This window comes from Ambystoma mexicanum, chromosome 10 (genome assembly GCF_040938575.1).
Source record: "Ambystoma mexicanum isolate Mex_15411 chromosome 10, UKY_AmexF1_1, whole genome shotgun sequence".
NCBI lineage: Eukaryota > Metazoa > Chordata > Amphibia > Caudata > Ambystomatidae > Ambystoma > Ambystoma mexicanum.
Window position 1 is genome coordinate 1,457,673,354 of NC_090932.1, and position 21,449 is coordinate 1,457,694,802.

Here is a 21,449-nt window from a genome sequence, read left to right on the forward strand (position 1 = left end):
TGAGAATATTGCCAGGGCTCTGTGGAGATGCAAGGTACATGTGCGCATGATGCTTTTCTGTATGCAGCATTGGAAAAGTGGGATCTGATGAGCAGATCTCACTTTCAGAAACAATTACCTGCATCATTGTACTAGTAAACATAAAAAAATCTCAGGCTGTTACCCCTTGAAAATGGCGGAGTTGAAGTTTCAGCTCTGTCCAAATAGTACGTTTTCCTCGTCTGAAAATGGCTTTTTTTGGAAAATGTATACTTTTTGTTAGTGTTCTTCTGTGTTCCAAAAGATAGATCTCCAAGTGTAGTTTAACCCTGCAATAGCAAGAAGCACCACCATCAATATTGCGTATTGCTCTCCGAAGGATGTGGGATACCATAGGAGTCCCCTGCTCTTGATTTATGCATGCATTCCTGAGCCCATGGTCATTGTGGACCAGCAGTGGGCTCTGCCTCCAGCGATGGGGCCTGCAGTTCCAGGAACCACTGTGAAAGTCGCTGCTCACCCTATTTCCAGGGAACCAGTTCATAGTTGGCAGATTCGTTTTTTGGTTTGTAACTCAACTAGAGGCCTACATGATCATTTTAAAGTCTAAAATAGCTTTCACATGCATTTTCTAGCTCCTTAAGACTTTCCACCAGAGTCTGCTAAATATTTTAAACTCTAATACCCGTGCCACACCAGGACCACACGGTGAAATTGTGGAACACGATTTGCTCGGAGGATAGACCGGGTAGCTGTTAAATATTTGCAAACAAAAAAAAATCCAATTCCATTTGAAATTAAATGAAATGACATGGTCGAACTAGAATCCTGCGCCAGATCACACACTCAAAACAATATGCCAGCCTAACTTAAAATAGTCTAACACATATAGCTGCCATCACTTGAATGGCGTATTGCGCATTATGAAGGAATAGTCCTTAATTGAAAGGAAAAACTAATTTTATAAATCCAAGTCCTCACTGCTCATGAACAATAAAATGCTTAATAAAGTTCTCCTTATTTGTGAATGCAAAATTGATTTCGGCATTTGCAATTTGATGTCATGAATAGGCAATATTGATTTAGAATAAGCAAACGCAAATCTGTTTAGATAAGTGGTGGGCGGGCTTTGTGTTGGTCTTCCGGTTGCTTTTTGGAGATGTTCCAAAGCACGGGATGCAAGATTGGCATCGTCGGGAGCACCAGTTCTTATTCAAAACTCTTCCAGCAAATCCAGTATCATGAACACTGCCCGATACGAACACCTTGCAAAGGTGAGGGCGGCGATTCATTTGAATAAGTCAATGAGGGCGTTTGCACGCTCCTGTAGTATGCTCAAGCAAATCGATCGCCTCAGGCCATCACTGGGACTATAATGCCAAGCTTTTATGCAAGGGGGAAAGAACCAGCCTTAGAAAAACAAGCACATCGCCCATGCATTGAAAAACGCAATGTGGAACCAAAAAACCCCATAGAATAGCGTTCTAGAGTGGTGTGGGTCCCTGCCACGTGCAGAGTAGAATCAGGGGGCATTACACAGTTCTGCATGGGTAAACCGTAAATGAATCGAAATAAAACAATATTGGCTTATTCATGAACACATTTTGTTGACCAAGCATATTTCTCAAAAACACCTGCCTTGATCTAGGCAGCCTACATAATCCATACCACGGTCAAGATCAGATCTGGTTCTCTATACTGCGGCCAACTACATCTCTGCAATTTGTCAAAACATTTTGTAGGTGGCCAGAAAAAAGATTTGTTACTTTATTAATGGTTTCTCCAAAATGATTTGTTACGTTGCCTTTGATTCAGCTTTGTGCAACTGCAACCAGTTCTGCTGCTGCCACTGAGAGATGCTCCCATCAGACAGACGAATATAAACAAGTAGGGTCGGCACCAGAGGAATATAAAGAAGTAGGGTTGGCACCAGAGGAATATGACCAAGTAGGGTTGGCACCAGTTCGAAAGTCATACGCCAGATCTTCATGAAGCAGGCCTACGAGAGGAATGAGGAACCTTCATTGCCTATTTGGTATGCTCCATTTCCCATCGGAGAGAAAAACATTGCTGCACACAGTCGTTATCTTCATCTACTCTGCTTATTTTGGGGAGCTGCCTGGGGGTGATCAAATTGCAGCAGAGGACCCGATCAGCATCACCATGGATAGCCGGCCATCTCAAATCTTCATCACTGTCGGTCCCTGGTTCAGGATGAAAGTCTTGGTAATGATACAACTCACCATACAACCAGAATTGCAGATTGAGAAACGGGTCCAATTAGCTTTGGGCCTGTAACTGAATTGACCACACGCATCTATTTTGCTCTTTGTTTTGGTAAAAGTGCAACAGTGCCTCTATGAACAACAGCAACAACTTATTTTATTAGTAAAGCAGGTTATGATCCAAACAAAGATGGGTTCCACTGCCAGGAAATGGCTGTGATAGGCACAACCCTTGTATGCATTAGCCCAAGCCTGTCCCAAAAGCTGCAGCCTGGCCAAAACTGCTAGTCCACTTCAAAAGGGTCTCTTCCAATAAGCTCTTGAGACTCAGCTGTACCCTGTAAAACTAAAGCGTGTTAACTGCATTGTTTGTAATGCTACTGAGATGAGCTCCTGGCCCCCATTTCCCTCTAACCTTAGCCTCTAAAACTAAGAGTGCCCTCAACTATGGACAACAGCAAGAGCAATGGGTTCCTTGTTTTGGTGGGAGTTGGCATACGTGTGCCGAAAAGCCTAGCAGTATGATCTGGAATGTTTCGATTCTGTCCGGTGACCAGTGGCCTATAAAGGGGAGGGGTCCTGAGGGTGGGGCAGGTAAGCTTTCCTGTTAGGTGTAGGTTGCGAGATGCTCCGTTTACCATCACCTTAAATTGATGCATTCACCTGGTTTCTCAGACAAGGGTCAGGTCGGCACTTGTAGCGGGGAACACTGGAAAGAGGCGATCGCAGACAGTGGCAGTGTTGAGCTTGGCTAGATGTGGCTTTACAGGATGTGTACTGCGGTGTGCCAGATGTGCTTGGAAAGAGCAAGTAGGGTGAGCAGGCATTGCATTGTAGGATGGAGAGGGAGCAAAGTATGAGCAAGGAATACTAGGGGTTTGAAGCAAGCGGCTCGGATGGTGGAGATGATATTGTGAGATTGGATAAAGTGAAACTCCCAGGTGTGATCGGCTTTTCGGACCCACTGCAGGTAGAGCAGCACCTGATCCGTGCTGTGAGGAGGCACAGGGCACAGGTGTGGGCTGCAAGGAGAACAGAACATGGAGTTAATGTACAGGCTCTACTTTCTCCATTCCAGTCCGCTTTATTGATTGTGTGCGGGTGCCTTGCACTGTGAGAAAAGGGTGAGGCATCCTGCTGGGGTACATGATGCAAAGTGGGGGTCTTGATGCAATGTTCAGCAGGTGAGTGGTGTGGAAAGCACAGAATCTTCTTTTAGGGTTACTCTTGAACTGAGGTGTTTGCATGCGGGACAAGATTGCTTGATTTTTACAGGAAGAAACAGCCCTCTGTGAGCGAAGACTGTCCCCTGCCTTCAATGGCACAGAACAAACCAGTCAAACTGTTACACACAACATCCTCTACAAAACTGTCAACGGTGTCATGCCTTCTCTTCCTGAAATAGGATTCTTTGCCAAAGTGAAAGTGCCTGGGAAGAGGTGTACAGGCAGGGATGTTACCCTGTTGGCATGTAGTGTGGATTTCTTGGGTGAAAGCAGTTTGGCCCCCAGTGTCCCATGCAGGCCTGATCAGCCTTGTTTGCCGGAGGGGGTCTAGCACCCATTTCTAGTTTCACCGTAGCACTGCAGAGTACACCTCCAGCTGACGCATGGGGCATTATGAAACTAGCAATTGCCTGGCTGACTATGGCCATAGAATGATCAGCCCTGCCCAGAAAAAAAAGAGTAGCAGGTGGCAACAGCTTTCATTTTACAAGGTTGGAGAGTCCTGATGTTTTTGGACCATATATCAGTGCTCTCTGCAGCTGGAAATGTACAGTGCTGTGTTGCGTTTTTGTGGTTAGATTCACACTACACAAAGATCTTAATTACGCAAATGTTAAGTGCAGAATGCGCCCCTATAAAAAAAAGTGGCTGTCTGGAAAGTAGCAGAATACTCAGTGCCAACGGCTGATGCAGAAATTGTTGGTAATATCACCGAGATCCAACACAGGAAAGTCATGGCAAACAGAACAAGCACTGTCAATGCCAACAGTTTGGGATTTTGTGTAGGCATGGCAAAGGCACTTGCCAGGCACTGCCATAGCGGTACTAAATGGCTATTGATGGCAGCAGGTGCAAAATGGAACGACCACATTGGCATCTAATAGCAGTGCCTGGCAAATGCCCAATACATAAACAAGCCAAAACTATTGGCTTGACAATGCTTGTTTTTAACAGTACTTCAGTGAAACACATAGTACCTATAAATCGAGTGGCTGAAGGCCGACCAGGTTAAGACATGTTTATTACACCAGTAGTAGGTTTACAGCTCCAATTAAGACATTAACTCTCAGAAGACTGCTTTGCAAAAACACTGGCAGGTACTTCGAGTGGAAAGATTGATGGCAAGGCTCTATTAAAGAGAGCTTGCAGTTTCCATGAGGAGGTGCCTTGAGCGAGGAGGGGCAGTAACTGGGTTGGAATGGCCATAGATATTAGCATGGGTAGCCAAATAACCAAACACCTACACGCTGTGTGCCCCTCATATGCCTTTTTTAAGTCTAATGCAATAGTTTTGGCTTATAGAGGGTGCTAAAGCGCCACCTAATAGCCCAGACCTTGAATACATGGGCACAATGCAAGAGAGGGTGAGCAAGATGCAAGCTGCTATGAACTCTGAATGCTATAACTTGCAGGAGAACTTGGCAGACTCCCATGTGTTAAGGAACATTTTAAAGCGATGTAGGTTTGTGATCGCATGAGAATTTGAAGAAGCAACTATAACGATGTACTTGTTTTCACATAAGTCCTGTGCTATGGATATTCCAGCCCATTTTAATGTAATTCCATAAACATTCCCTAGCATGTATTAAAGAGCATTCACAAATGATCCCAGGTTTGACATCTGCTCATCGCGTACCACGTAAAGGAAACAAGCGGGTCCAAGCAGAGCAGGATATGAACACATGCTTGTAACAAACGGATGTCTGCGTTCTTGTAAATATTTACCACCCAGATGTTGCAGTCAAGACCTCAGCATCCACAAGAATGCAGAAGCTGCCTCTTTTGCAGTTCCGGTTCCTACCTTGCGGGTGAGCGACTGCTACTATGTAGCTGGACAGCTTGACGTCGCATGCCGCCCCGCATTCCAGGGGGATGGCGTGCTGATGGAAGTAGTGGATCATGTCTTCAATGGACTGGAACCAGAGGTGCTGAACCCGGCAGAACCCGCTCTCAGTCAGGGAGAGCCGCAAGTGCTGCAAGGAAGCAGAGCAGGCAAAAAACATGAGTTTGGCTTGAGATCTACGCCTCCCCAACAATGCGTCCGTAGATCCGTGCACTGCTAATGGTGGAATCCCTTCATGAGGCAGGTAATCTACCCAAAATTCACTTAAGCCCACAGTTCCACCTATGAACACAAACAAGCACAAACGATCCGTTAATGGCGATTATAATTTCTTCTGGTCAGACTCTAGCCACCTGCATTTGTTCAATTTCTTAGGTACATTTCTGTTCCCCAGACGGCTAAAGCTGCTCTCTAGCACACTGCTGCCATAAAACGTCCCAGAAACATACATTACTGCGGGGTTTATAGTCATTCCATCGAATTCTTACCATCGACAGACCATTGCATCGAAAAAAATGCACCGAAAAAAATTGCATCGAATGCATTTTTTTTAAATTTGATATGGGGGGTCCCCCAACCTCCCTTTTTACCCTTTAAAACCCATTAAAATTAAACTAAACCCTTTACCTTAAAAAACATGCATTCAATGCTTTTTTTTTCTAGGACATTTTTTAGATCAATGCAATGACCAGATACCTACTGGCTGTGGAGAACACCCAGATAGGGTCAATTTCTCCAGTTAATTATGGAATTGGCAGTCTTATAATTAACAAATCGATGTGGTCTGTGGCTTGTCCAACAAAGATGAACAGGGTCAGGCAATGATGGGCTTGATGGATCTCACAAGTGTCAAAATATCCAGTGGCACTACTTGCCTTTTTAGGAAAAGGAAGGCCATGGTGCTGCATATGTATGTTTTGGCTGCAAAGACATCCTGCAAACCTTTCAATAAAATGTTCAATTAATTTCAAAGCCCATCTTGTTGTGATTGGACTAGAAAATAGTCCAAACTAACAAAAAAACGAATGTGTTGAGAGACAGCCAAAACATATCTGCATTAATTGAAGGATACACATACTGAAAATGTTTACTGGAGGGCTCCTGAGAACATATTATTTAGAAACTGCAACCACCCTGGACCAGAGGATAATCTATGGGGCTCATTTGCTAATCTCCTTTTACCAATGTGCATTCTATCAAACAGTGGTGCCTTCGATTATTAGTGTTAACCAAACGGAAACAAAGAAAACAGGAAAAGCCCCACAAAGCATAATCCCCAAACACTCCATCATGCCCACTTTGATTTCATTATCTTGAGACAATATTATTTCAGACACCCAGTGAAGAACAGTCCAAGCTAAATAACACCAGTGACATGAACAGGGTGGACTACCTTTGCTCTTGATTGGAAATTGAAAGTGAGGACGTACTCCCCTCGCCTGGTTTCACTCTGCCGAACTAGAAAGATCCCGTGTCCGTCGACTCCTTGCGACTGAACTAGCTGAGCGGCTCTGAATCGCGAAATGGGGCCATGGAACCATGGACAGGAGGAGAGGAACTGGTCGGTTTTGTGGCACGATGGTTCGGATGATCCAAGCTGAACAGCACCTTCAAGAACAAGCAACAGTAATGAAACGACAGGGAAAAAGAGTGGATGCAATGCACTGACGGCAAACACCCTGCCCACCTTTGTTCAGCCACAATCCGAGAAAGCAACATGAATATGTTTAGAAATAGAACCACAGTCTGACTTTACAATCATAAATAGGATTATAATAATAGAAATGTTAATGTGGCATCGTCATTGGCCAATCTGCAGGCTCTGGTAGAGCTTGTAAATGATACGGAATACCACATTGCAGGGCTAGCAGCAGTGGGACGCCCACTGGAGCAAATGCTCAGACATTTTTGTACAGTCAATAGACCACCTATATGTGCAGCCAATTCCTCACAACTGCCAATGCAGACTTAAAATTTAACAGTCCCATGCGAACATTAATATCATTAACATGGGCATGGCATTACCCCCAGGAAATAGAGACCGCTAATCTACTTGTTATATGGGCCCAAAAAGACATTACTTGCAACCACCGTTTATGCCATTTTCACTCTCTTTCAAATCAAAGAGTGATGTGTATTATACCAGCTTTCTAAACCTCATCCCGTGGTCCTAACAGGTGCTATGGACCCATAGAGCGCCTTAAATGCCTATGATGCCCGGTGGTGCCCCGAGGGCAAGAAGGTGGCTGTGTATAGTTTAAGCAAACACATTAAAACAAAAATGTAGTTCATCACAAATCTGGTCCATTGGGCTCTTAACAAGAAATGAAAGATCCATATAATCCATTAATAATAAGAAGGTTTTATAAACACAGAAGCATTAATGGACTCATACATCTGATTGGGTAAATGCCCTGAATCCATAGCAAATGTTACAGAATAATTCTGTTGGTCTAAAGAGAGCTATTCCATGTTCCTTTTACATCTCCTCATATTGGAGCCAGGAAGGTCCCATCTTTTGGTGATCAACTCATGATAACACCTTCAAGTCCACATTTATCATTAAAAATTGTGTCGCAGATGGAACAGAAACCACTCTGAGTCTCAAGGCCAATTCAAAGGTTTTTATTGATTTCTTTCATCTCGCCCTCTCATCTCCCTTGGGATGTCCTCTATACCCCAGGTGTCCATAACCCCTGGCTAGTTCTACCGAATGGTAACCCCTACTGTCTGTGGTCTTCTCTTATCCTGGAAGGCTGCCTAGCTGATACTCCACAGGGACTTCCCAACTTGCCCTACTCTAGCCAAGCGTTAATAATGATCTAATGGACTTGGACCGTGCCTTGCACTTTGTCAGGCTAGATCAATCGCTCCCACTCAACTCTAGTCTTCTACCATTGCTACTACCTCTCCACTTACTCCTCCCTCCAATGTTTAATTCTTTTTACTCCTTGCCTCCACCCTTTATTGTAACCACTCCTCCCACTCCACTACATCCTCCCACTACTACACTCCTCTGCCCCCCCCAACAGTACTGTCCTCTGCACCACTGCTACTACAACACTACTCCCCCTTGCTACTACACTCCCCCTCCCTACTACTCTCCTCACGCCCACTCACTACACACTCCCCCTACGCCCACTCACTACACACTCCCCCTACGCCCACTCACTACACACTCCCCCCCACGCCCACTCACTACACACACCCCCATGCCCACTCACACTACACTCCCCCCACGCCCACTCACTACACTCCCCCCACGCCCACTCACTACACTCCCCCCACGCACACTCACTACACTCCCCCCACGCCCACTCACTACACACTCCCCCATGCGCACTCTACACACTCCCACTTTCTCACACTACACAAACAACCTCCATTTACCCAGTATCATTCACTTCACATACACTCTTTAAACCATCTTCTACTCGCACGCCACACTCAAACTGCAGAACCACTTTCAATTCTAAAGCAATACCTCATCTGCTCCAACAATCTCTTCTCGTTCTGGTCTCATGGTTGTCATTCACCTTTGACCCCACCCGGTGAACCCACACTTCCCACTGCCTTTTCCCTCCTTTCCTAGTGATTGGTTCTCTTTCCTTATCCAAGCTGGGCTGCTCTGCCCGCCCCGGGACGTGAATGAGCACGGGAAAGCTTTGAAAAGGAGCAAGTGGAAGATTATTGTTGTGTAACTCTTGTCAGTGTTTCCTCGCCATCTCTAAATGCTGCGTATGCCGGTGGCTTCCTCTTGCAGCTCGATCTCTCTATCCCATTCAAGTAGGCACTCACCACTTCTCCGAGATGCGAGGGTCGTCCAACATCTTTAGGAGGTTTCTGCAAGTTTTGTCAGTTTTTGCACCACTTGTGTTCTTCTCTAGGTCATGCTGCTTCTCTCATGTTACTGCTGATCTGTCACAATAAGAAACACTGCCAAACTGTCTGTTCAAGAGGCATGGTAGGAGATGAGGGTTTGCATGCAAGCATTCTGGTGCCATGGGGGTGGAGGGGTGAGAAGACTGAGGGCCCTCTCTGTGCTGCCACCGTCCATCTCAGGGTTATGGCTGGCTCTGGTTGCTCCCTGGTAGGCTGCCCACTCCCATATGAGAGGTCTTCCAGTGCCCTCTTACAAGGTGAGGTTACTGGCCTTGTCACAATTGCTACTGATGAATGCTCCGAAAGAACATTTGTATTCTAAACCTTTTCACCTCTGATCCTCCCAAGCACAGATCCTATATATATTTACCAAAGAAATGTGAAGGGCGGACGGTTTTGAATTATTCTTAACTGCTGGCATTTCAATCATAAATGTTGGGACATAATTGAAGGAATAGGATTTTCTTCTTGTCCAAAGAAGAGTCCACATAAGGCATTTCAAAAGTGCTACGGTTCATTATTCCATCAGATGATCCGGTCACTTGACAAACCTATATATCTTAACATATTTCACCAACTTGAGTTGTTTTTTAGAAGGAATTCCCCTAAAGAGGGCGATTTGTGGAGTTTGTTCAATTTGTTTTTGTGTATTTTTCTGGATTTAACTGTGATATGCAAATGTATTCATTTAATATAGGTATTGAGGAAATACAGGCGATCTACTTTAACATTCTGAAATAAGCCAATATTAGTATAAAAAAAAAACGCATGTTAAAAACATTACATATAAGAACAGGTTGCAGTCTCCACTTCTAACCACAGGTGTGGCAGAAGAAGACTGGGTAAGAAGGGTACGTTTAGGAGGGGTGGGGAAGATTTTGCAGGAGAACCACAGGCAGCATCTCCTAACCCTGTCTGAAACACCAAATTTGATAGCGATGACTTCAAACTAATTATCTCCAACCTCAGCAATTCACAGGCTAGTGGCCCAGACGGGGTGACGAACAGCATCCTGAAGAACAATACTCCTTCTCTGGGCTGACATCTTGGGACACCCGTTTGAGCAAATAGCTAGCCATGGCAAGTGTCTCGATTCTTGGATTGCTCAATTTTGATCCCAATCTTTAAAAAAGGAGATAGGGCATCCCCGGGGAGCTACCGCCTGATCTCATTGATAGATGCATCCTCCAAGGTATTCGCCACTATGGTGTTGCAGAAGTTGACGTCCTGGGCAGAGGCCACCAACTGCCTACACCCACTCCAAACTGGGGTTCGGAAGGGTGCGGGAACCCTGCAGAGCGGGCCAGTCCTTCATGCCTTTCTCTCTGAAGTTAACAGTAAGGGATCGACACATTTGTATGTTGCAGCTATAGACCTCTCGGCAGCCTTCGACAACGTGGAACTTCCACGTTTATGGAAGAAGCTGGCAAGTCAGGGTATTGACCCGGGCCTTCTAACCATGATACAGATGTTATACTCCTATAACATGTGCAAAGTGAGGTTAAACAGCAGAGGAGACCTCTCCAGATCCATCTCTGTGGCAAAGAGAGTTCGATAAGGGTGCGTGGTTGCAACCACACTCTTCAAGATGTACCTAGCAGACCTTTAGGAGGAAGCCAAGACATTGGGAGGATTAGCCCCGAAGTGGGGGGACTTCTTGGTGGGATGTATAATCTACATGGATGTTGTTGTCCTGATCGGCTACATGCCGGCAGGCTTAATGCGCTGCTTGACTAGCCTCATAACGTATCTTTTAAGAACCATCTCACTGTTAATCCAGCAAAATCAGTGGTGATGATGTGTAGCAAGAGGAAGAAACAAATCAGCTACAGGTGGAAAATCAATGAGATGTGGATCAAGAAAGTGGAGCGTTAATACCTCAGCTTCCGGTCTCCTATAAACGTAGACAAATAGTGGCAGAAGCTAAAATGGAAGAGAAGGTGGGGTCCAGCCTGTCCCTTGCGAAAGCAGTGAAAAGCAGACTGTGCAAATTCTCCCTCCTGCCCCTAATTGAGTTCTACAGGGCCAAGATCTCGGCGATCGCCTCGTATGGAGCAGAGTTGACTCAGGGCATGAGCAGGAAGTTCCTGGACATACAGGAAGGGAGGATCCTAAAGAGTCTTGGGGCTTCCAACCTCCGTTCCAGTGAGTCTAATCAGACGAACTGGAGCTGGTGTTATGGTGGGCACAAGTGATAAAGTGCTGCCTCTCACTGTTCTTTAAATTGGTGAGAGCAGAACGTCCACATATCATCCACTATCTGAATACCACTATGTGGAAGGGATTCACTCAATTTCTGCATAAATTTAAGAATAGGTGCGAGGCATTCATGGAACAGATGGACTTGAAGGGCCCGGTTTCTGATAACCTTTTAAAATCTAGGGTGCTGACTGCCGCCAAGATCTCAGTGGCAAGGCTCTGGAAAAATGTGGAGGGCCCATCGGTCCAAATGTGGTTGACTAAATGCTGGGACATAATTGCGGCTGAAAAAATCACTGCTCTCAGGTTCGGGAACAGAGACAAATTCTTTCTTACATGGTCTCCCTTCCTGGACTACGCACAGACATACCCAGGCCTGGCCTGGCAACCCCCCTCTCTTCGCTGGTTGGACAAATATGATTGAAAAGAATAGATGGATGGGCTGTCGGGAAGCCCCCCCTGGGGAGTTAAACTCCTGCAAGCAATAGCAGGGCCAAAACAGTGAAGCCCCGGGACGGGGCCCTCCCCCCTCACCCAACGGGATCTCGGAGAAATATCAACTGTTAGGAGCCCTTAACCCAAAGGGAGTCCTCGTGGAGTGCACACGCACCGAACCAAGACCTCCCCATGCATTCATCTTATCCTCTGACCTACAGTTATTGTTTATGTTTCATGTTTATTTTTTCGTTTATGTATCTTCAAGCTAGACAGTGCTGACTGAATCACCCACATTGCACATGCCATAATGTAGATCATGCTTGTTGAAAAACCAATAAAAACATGTTTGGAAAAAAAAATAATCTAGGGTAAAATAAATGGGACAGAAATAACAAACCTTCAAGACCTGGGCCGCCTAAAGAGAAATGCTGGGCAGGTAGCCTGGTATTTGCCCCTGAGAGAGCTTAGACTTTACATAAAAGAAATTCCCCTCAACCAAGCTTAGAGTTTGGTACCTCAAATTGAGATTGGATTGTCTGCCGACCCTTGTTGTGGTAGGGCCTACATTGGGGATTCCACTGGAGCTTAGACTGTGGGGTGGGGAACTGGAGTCACTGCAACATATGGTGACGTATTGTCACAGGGTATTGAAGGACAGGATTGCTACTTTCACCCCCTTCATTAAGCCCGGCAGGTCTCATAGCATCTGATCTATGGCATAGACCTAAAAGCACTGCCCACCTGTCCCTTACTCTGGCATTGGTAAAGTTCTTGATCTTCATCTTCTCCAGCCTGGAGAAGGTGATGCAAGGGGCCCTCTTAGAGGCAGAGCCATTGTTGGGCATGTGGTGGGCCCCCACGCACATGGAGGGCTATGCCCTCGGATCCGGGGCAGGTCTGTTGAAGGGGAAGGTTGCGGAGTGTATTTCCCAAGGTCAGCGAGAATAGCACTACGGAGCGACACAAACCTGGGATGTGCTTGGTGAGGGAGAATTCAGAGATGCTGATTTATGATTTTGGTGTATTTTTGCATTTTGTGTTCTAATTATACTAATAATGAATTGTATTTGTGATAGCATGTCTCTCACGTGGAGAGAGAGAATATTTTGTAAAAGTAGCTTCTGCACTGAAAACATTTTTCTTTAATAATAAAAAAAAAAAAGAAATAGAGACTTGCATTCATCCTTTGTTGGGATACTTTTCCCATAAAGGTTACTTTTTGCTGAAGTCAGTTTGTTCTATAGCGTCTGACAAGGCCAGTAGTCTGTCCTTGTCAAGAGGGGAATGGAAAAGACTGCCACAAAGTAATCCCAAACCAGTCCCAACCAAGATGGGGAACAGCAGCAATTCCTATTCCAAACCCTTGTCCCAGCAGGTTAAATGCTCGCCAGTGTTTCTCTTTTCGTTGCACAAAGACATGAAAGGCTCAGCAGGAGGGGAGCCAATACCACTCACACACAGGAGATAACAACCCCCTAGCAACACTCGCAGACAGCAGTTGATGCATGGGAGACTGCCCCCAAAACTCAGAAAGAAGCCCTCGCGCAGCCAGGGATGCCAGTGCTGCTACACCCGAGTCAGCAAGTGAAGCCCCAAAACAGTAGTGTTCGGATAGCAGAGAAGTGGTCGGATGGCAGAGAAGTGGTCGGATAGCAGAGAAGTGGTCGGATGGCAGAGAAGTGGTCGGATAGCAGAGAAGTGGTCGGATAGCAGAGAAGTTGTCGGATGGCAGAGAAGTTGTCGGATGGCAGAGAAGTGGTCGGATAGCCGAGAAGTGGTCGGATGGCCGAGAAGTGGTCGGATGGCCGAGAAGTTGTCGGATGGCCGAGAAGTGGTCGGATGTGAAGGAGGGACTGGTAGTGTGGAAGGGAGAGTAGTAGCGTGGTGGGAGGGGATAACATCTAAGGGAGGAGGGCGAGGAGTAGTGGCGTGAAAAACATCGGAGGGACAGAAGAGGGATAGAGAGACAGGCGGGGGAGAAAGGAACAGAGTGTAGACGGAAGTGAGGAAAGGGACACAAGAGAGTATGCGTGGAAGTACACATTGAATCTTAAGAGTATCTGCAAGGTAGAACACGCACAGGGTAGCGTATGGACAGTTAGAAAGTCCCTGAGGAAGACTAGAAAGCCATCATTTAGGGAAGACGCCCTATAGATGAAGCCAGAGATTGACAGTAGGGGTTGCAGATGCTTGAGCTAGGGAGAGAATGCCATGGTAGACGAGACAGAGGGGGACACCGTAGGGCCTTCAGAAGAAAGCATAAACACCCTAGAACTGTTATTGAGATTAAGTGTTGTCTGTGCCATGTAATCTTGACCTCGCACCGATCTTGGAAGCACTGGTGGAAGGTGTCCAGCAGATTTGTTTCTGTAACCAGTCAGCAGTCAGATTGTACTGAATGACAGCCTTTTGTTTCATCAACTGGATAATAATGATCTCCTTTCATGAAGGATTCGTATTCATGGTACAAGCTTTAAACCATGGTTCCAGGCTAGAAGTCCAAATATGTATAAGATCACCCACCCTAGCTTTGCATGTGTCATGGATTGGTAGTATCAATTAAACAAATGATGGAAGAATTAGCCATGGGGGCCAAGGTATTAGCCTCGATGGTAGGATTGGGTTAACCCAATATACAAGTTTACGAGTCTGCTGCTGGTTAGTTAAGAATACAGACCATTCTTCTTTGGAGACTATGACTGTCCCAATTGGTCTTAATATGCACATTCCTTTGAATGTGCATTCATAAAAGTCACCTGCATCCATTTGTTTCCATGCTGTTTCAAAGCTATAAATAAGGGTCCTTTGTTGCCCTGTTCTGCGAACAGTGTTTTGTGTAATCTTTTTTAACTTCCCTTTTCCCCTGTGAAGGTCTTGGTATCTTGTTTCTATGTAGATTCCACTGTTCTGCACCTTGCATGCAAAGTACACCTCTGGATTGTACCATCAAGCTGGGGGGTCCAAACGAAAAAAAAGGCACACATCCATTTGCAACTCGACTCTCACTTTCCTTCTACAAAATGCCACAGGCCTAGGCGACCATCCAATTATTTTCCCACCCTAAATGTTGATTTGCCCATCTTGGTTATACAATAACTTTCTTCTCACACATGTGTTAAATAAAGAAGGCAATGATAATCCCTGCCTGAGTCTAAGATCACTTTGATGCCAACTCACACGAAATAATAGCGACCGAGCGGGTGAAGTGATTCATGCAAGTTCCTCTTGTAGGCAAATGCCCGGCTACTCTGCCATTTGGGCAGCGATGACTTAAGCTTTAGGCCATTTACAGAACTGTTCTCCTAGGCCGATTTCCTTTCTTTTACGAGAGCAATCGGTCAGGTGCTCTCAAGTGCTTAGTGCAATGTTCTCATTCAGGTATGAGTCACCATTAGGTAAAGAGTCTTTGCAGTCCCCACCCAGCATAAGAAGAGGCTTAGGGAAATGCCAATGGAGTGTACACAGCGCATCTTCAACAGTTTCTAAGCTGATATACATTTGAGACGATGCGCAAATGTCAATATTTAAAAACACAGTTAACTCCTTACTGTGCCCAGAATCAAAAACAGAAAAGGCACCAGCGATTTCCAAAGCCAACATGGCCGCATAACTACATGGAATGATTGTGGCGTAGGGAGAAGCTTGAATATATACGTTTCATTGTAACCAACCGCCCCCAGCTTTGATCAAACTAAGATCCTTCAAAGCGTGAGTCGTGAACATTCCAGAGAAACTTTATTTTTTACCATCCAGGATTCTTGGATGCATATTAGGTGTGCGGATTAAAACATGTTCTTTTGCTCCGGCCATCTCATATCTATTTACGCTGCAGCATTCCAAGTTCTTTGCTGAACTGCATTAGGTACATGCAACTGCCCAAGCACGGTTGTAGTTTACTTGCAGTGATCACGCCAACCAGTCCCAGATTGATGTTTGAAGCACTGGTCTTTGGTACATCTGCTGTAGAATTTCCTAATCTTGAGCTATTGCACTAGGGCAGAGTAGGCGACATTTGTGTCCAACCAGTGCATTTGCTAAATATATAAAAGGAATTTAAAAACTATGAACACATTTGACGCACTCGTAGACACCCAACTAGTAAATAGTAAAGCCTGCGAGAGATCCTTAAACAGTAAAGGTCTCCGGTCACTATGCCCTCTGGTACTACTAGACCCATCAGATGCATTGAATTCCTCTGTAGAGATAGGAGTAGTTCTGACAGAGCTCAAATCTGCAGTTCTAAAGCCATGAACATGGAGTCGACCTAGACCCCGCGATCGCAAGCCACATCATTTACCGAATCCAGGCAAACTACTCAACAGATTATAGCATCTCAGGATTTTTTCCAGAAATAGGAAAAACTGATTTGATCACTACACTGTGCAAACTCTGTATTAGAGCAGTGGCTGAAGACACTGCCACATTTGTAATACTTGATGTCTGAGCAGAATTTGACACTGTAGGCCACCAACCGCTCCTTGACTGACTTTACCATCTCAGCTGGTAAGGCTAGGTCCACGAGCGGTTAAAATCATATTTCTGATGGCTGGATGTCTGGGGCCCTACTTTCCTATGAATCAACTGTGATCAGTCTCACATTTGGAGTCCCACAGAGCTTTGCCCTCTTTTTTGTATAAACTATTTTCATATTAAAACAAATGCACAAAACATCAATGTGAGTTGCCCCCACCTGCACCCCTAAATCCAATCCCACTCCCCCCCACCTCCCGTCACAATTGCCCGCTCAGTATGCAAAAACAATTCACCAGCAGTCTTTGCCCCCCCCCCCCCTTACCCTGAACCTTCTTCCCATTCCCCCATATTTTCAAGTATTTCCCTTGGATCCATCTACTCAGATAGATGATTTTTTTCCATGCTTCGACAATGCACCATGCCCAAATCCCAGTTAGTGATCGTCGGCATGTCTCTGGGCCCCCACTTGAATACCAGGTCCCTTTTTGCCACCATTGCTATCAGTTTGTTGTCCCATCTTGCCCCCTCAAATTCTCTGCTAGTGTGCAACAGCAATATTTTGGGGTCCTTGGGGACTGGTCTCCCCAGGATCCTAGTCATCTTGCCGAGGACCTTGTCTCACAGGTCCAAGATCAGCTGACATTCCCAAAGAAAGTGGTAGAAGGTACCCACTGTCCCCCCACATGAGGCACGTGTCATTCTCGGCTCTGCCCATCCTGTAGAGCGGGTTCCTCGAGTAATATGTCCTTCGCAAAACGTTATATTGATCACACTCATCTGCAATATATTGTCCTCCCTCACCACCAACATAGCCTTCACCCACTCCTCACTTTCTAGGGTGTTGAGATACCTTTCCCATTTTTGTTTTAGCTGTGTACGTAGGGGGGAGGAGGGGCGAGAAGTTATTTACGGCTTGGTAGAGTGTCGATATACCTTTCTTTTTCAATGCCTCGGTAAACGGATTCATTTCTAAGTGGCTTTGTTCTGGTAGGTCAAGATCTCCCCCGAAATGCGGCGCCACTGCATGAGCCCGACGCATATACGTGTATACTGCCCCTCCCGACCCCCCCGGCACAGGCCGTATCTTTCCTGCACACCCAGGGCGGGCAATAGAGCATTATTCTGAATCATGCCCCCACTTTAATGATCCCCACCTGCACACCCAGGGCGGGCAATAGAGCATTATTCTGAATCATGCCCCCACTTTAATGATCCCCACCCAGGCCCAGCTTGGCTGCTCCCTCAGTTTCCTAATTTTCCCCCAGGCTTGGGTTATCCCATAGTCCCATAGTGGCTGCAATCTGGTAATCTTCCCTTTCCAGCCCATTGCTTTTGTGGTTTCTTACCGTATGTGCACTAGTCTCTGACCCGCCGGGGGATGAAGATGCCACCAGGTGCTCCCATACAGTACATGCAGCGGTTCTGCGCCTTGCATCGAGTAATTCTAACCTTGTGTGAAAAAGTCCTCTCCCCAAACAACCATTCAGTGGGAGGTCCAATAGTATTTCCGAATGTCTGGTAGATCCATCCTCCCTCCCATACCGATCTGGTGAAGGTGTGCAGGGCTATGGGTGGACTCGTTTCCCTATGCTATCCCCCTCATCAGGGCGTTGATCACATCGAACTGCCCGTTTGTGAGTCGTACCAGTGTGTTTTCCAATACATACAACAACCAGGGAAGTGCTAGCATTTTGAGCAAGTTGACCCTCCCTAGCAACGTCACCTCAGTGTGGCTCAATGCTTTCGGTCCTCCCGTAGCCTGTTGACCACTGGGTTGAGGTTGCTCTCTAGGAATTTGGCCATATCCCGCTGTACTCTTATTCTCATGTACTTAAAGCCATTCGCTTCAACTCGGAGAGGACAACGCCTAGGTATAGCCGCCATTATACGCTTGACCGGCATAATCACTGATTTCCCCCAATTTATTATTAGTCTGCAATGCCACCGAAAGTCCTGTAGCAACTCGATCATTCTCAGACCGGATCTCTCCGGGTCCCTCCCAGGTACAGCAGGAGCTCGTCCGCATATAAGGATATTCTGTCCTCCCAGCCACTTGAATCCTCAGATGTTTGGGTCTGTTCTAAGGTTTGCACTAATGGCTTGGTCGCCAGGAGCAACAATAGGGGAGACAGTGGGCAACCCTGTTAGGTGCACCTTTGCAGAGGGTTCGTGTGAGATGTCGGGCCGTTAACCCACACCGAGGTTAACAATCGCGGGAAGAGCATCCGCACCCATCTCGTGTATCGGGGATTCCAATCCCATCTTGGCCGTCACTGCACAAAGGAAATCCCACCCGACCAAGTCGAAGGCCTTCTCAGAGTCCAGCGCCATGACCACGTGAGGCCACTCTAGAGACTCAATGCTAGGGGATTATGGAATATTTGGAAGTTCATCCGAGTGGCCCTCCTGGGCATAAAGCTGCACTAAGGGGGCCATTTTGGAAATCACAATCCATCAAAAATCGTCAAAACAGAGTGCCATCCAGGAGTACTGACAAGTGGAATCATGTCAGGTGGAAAGAGGAAATCAAGGGTGCCAGATCTGAGAATGTGGAAACAAATTTACGGAGCAGGAGCTCACCGTATTGGCTGAGCAGGTGGTGGCTCACTTCAACGAGTTGTATGGAGACCAACACTGGCAGACCACCCAGAAAAGCAAAAACGCAATATGGGCAGACATCCGGGACAAGGTGGTGGCCGTAGGAAATGTCCAACATGAGATGGACATGAAAAAGCGTTGGAATTAACTCAAGTGCAGGGTACGGACCCGGATTGCTCTACAACGCAGGGAGACAGCTGCCACTGGAGGCAGCACTGTAGAACCACTCGTGCTCACACCATGGGACGAGATGGTCGCCGGCATCATCCACATAGTTGGCATCGAGGGTGTGGGCCCTGCAGACTTCGGAGCCAGCAGCCAGGCAGAATCTGGTGAGCACCCGTGTGAAATGTGCATCCATACATGGACACCCCTGCATGCATGCTGCTTAGAATATAAATCCATCGAAGTGACATGAGCCCCAGCCAGAATACACAATCCAGGCCAGGTCCAAGTCCACTGTGATACCAGTCAGCAAACCAATGGCCCACATACAAGGAAGCCGGGTAGGAAGTGGAGGGGATAACGCCCAACCATCACCATTGCCAGGCAAGCCTCGAAGGCACAATGCACACCCATGGGCACACGCCCCGCCCCTTTTGGCACATGGTGACCACCCATGCACATGCAACACATACATCATGCAACCATATGACAATAGCATGCGCATGAATGTCAGACACACAGCCCATCAGCAGCAATGCGCAATGGAGGCACTCATTGCACACTCCATGCACATGATCACATCCACCTGACTTGCACACAACTCAATGCAGTGCAATCACCTTACTGCTGTACCACAATCAAAGCCTCAACAGTCCTGATGCATGTCTGGACAGGACAACCTGTAAGCAGTGCACCCCAACACCTGTCACCTAGTTGGCCATACTCAATGCATGGTCCCAACACAGTGGCAGACACATATGCATGCCCCCCCTCCCGGAGGAACATTGCACAGCGATGAAATTGTACAAGTGAAAACCAATGTCGTATCGCCATGCACCTCACCAAAAATGTGTTCATGGACATCTGAATTAAACCCCAACAGGCACTCAAGACACCCAGGAACAGGAAGATGTCACCGGACCCTCCAGGACACCAGCACCAACCAGCACTAGGAAGCACACACTGCCAGCCAGTCCTGTGAGTAGGACAGTGCCACCCAAAAAAAGGCACCTTGTGAGTATGCAATCCACAGGCCCAACAAGTGTTGTGAAGGACACAGTCATGGTGCATCCACAGACGACCATCACGAAAACAGCACCACAGGCCAAAACACAACCACAGCTGGGACGACTGTAGCCCCTCATGTGAGGCACAGTGTTGATGACAGGACGCAATCCCAGCAGGCCACTGCTGGCATGGCAGACACGCTGTCAGACTCTGCATCCCCTGCTTAAAGTCCACCACATTCGCCTGCCTGCCAGTTCTCCCCAGAATCCTCTCCCCATTGCACACCCCACTTTCCAATCGGGAATCACGCTGTGCACTCCAGTACCGTTATGATTCCTCCTCCTATCGCCAGGCTGAGGCAGGTGTCCATTCACCCCCTCCACTACAGCAGGCCAACCATGGCAGTGGCCATTCACCCCAGCCATTGCTTGCCCCCACAATGCAGGACATCTGGGACCATCTCAACAGGATGGAGCAGAGGCAGGCTGAGATGCACTCCATGGCCGAGGAACAATTGGGTCATTCCCAGGCCATGCGGGACTGTATCCAGGGGGCAGCCCGGCGTGTGTCCAAATCCATGGGCAAGCTGTGCAAGAGCACAGAGCGCAGTAACGCAAGCCAGTGTCTGATGAGTCAGAGGGTGTGTGAATTTGCTTAACAGTTGTCAACCTCCCATGAGGTCAGGGCCATGATATATGATATTATATGATATAGCATTTATAACGAGCCTATACACAAGTGTTAGCCAAAATTCAGACAAATATGCCATACGGTTTTTATTTATTTTTTCAGGCTTTTTGGACAATTCCGTGAGGATGTATGGCCTGAATTTGTTTTGAGGAATTCAGCCCCCCATAATATACCCGGTTTACTAGGCCCAGGGTTTTAATCTTAATTCTCTTTGCCACCAGGAGTTGGGGGATCAGCGTGTAGGGTAGGTGGAGGAGTTGGGGATCAGGATATGTCAGGTTCTGAAGAAATCCTGGTTTGAAGTTAGTGTTTGTGTAAAGTGATTATTCTATGGTTGAGTGAGTTGTGTATTCAGTGCCTCATTGATGCCCTCAGTGTTGCATAGGTGCATAGTCAAGGCCAATTGGCCCAGAGGTCCTTGCAGACCATCAGTCCTTCCATCACATGCCAACGTATGCCCTGTGCTGACCTGTTTACACCTTCAGAGACATCCTCATCCGAGCTAGGCTGTGTTTGGCCTTCAAGCACACAAGTAGTGCATCTTTGCAGTGATGCATACTATCTTGCCTATTTCATCCGGTGTACACATGAGGGCACCAACTGTGGGGCATAGGCACCTGAATCTGGCTTTCAAAAATCCAAATGTGCACTCTATGCATGGCGTTGTCCTTCTCTGCGCATCACCGTAGTCCACCTACTGTGGTTAGCCATGGTTCCTCACAT

The 21,449-nt window shown here is 46.8% G+C and overlaps 1 protein-coding gene across 2 annotated transcripts in view; it reads right to left on the bottom strand.

The window, feature by feature from the left end:
• Positions 1–21,449, bottom strand: part of SH2B3 (SH2B adaptor protein 3) — a 570,764-nt gene that overhangs the window by 25,533 nt on the left and 523,782 nt on the right. For both annotated transcript variants that reach the window (XM_069619528.1, XM_069619527.1), the window contains 2 exons: positions 6,667–6,881; positions 5,232–5,403 (listed from right to left, as the gene is read on the bottom strand). In XM_069619528.1, coding sequence (XP_069475629.1) covers positions 5,232–5,403; positions 6,667–6,881 — 387 coding nt within the window. The remainder of the gene's footprint in view (positions 1–5,231; positions 5,404–6,666; positions 6,882–21,449) is intronic.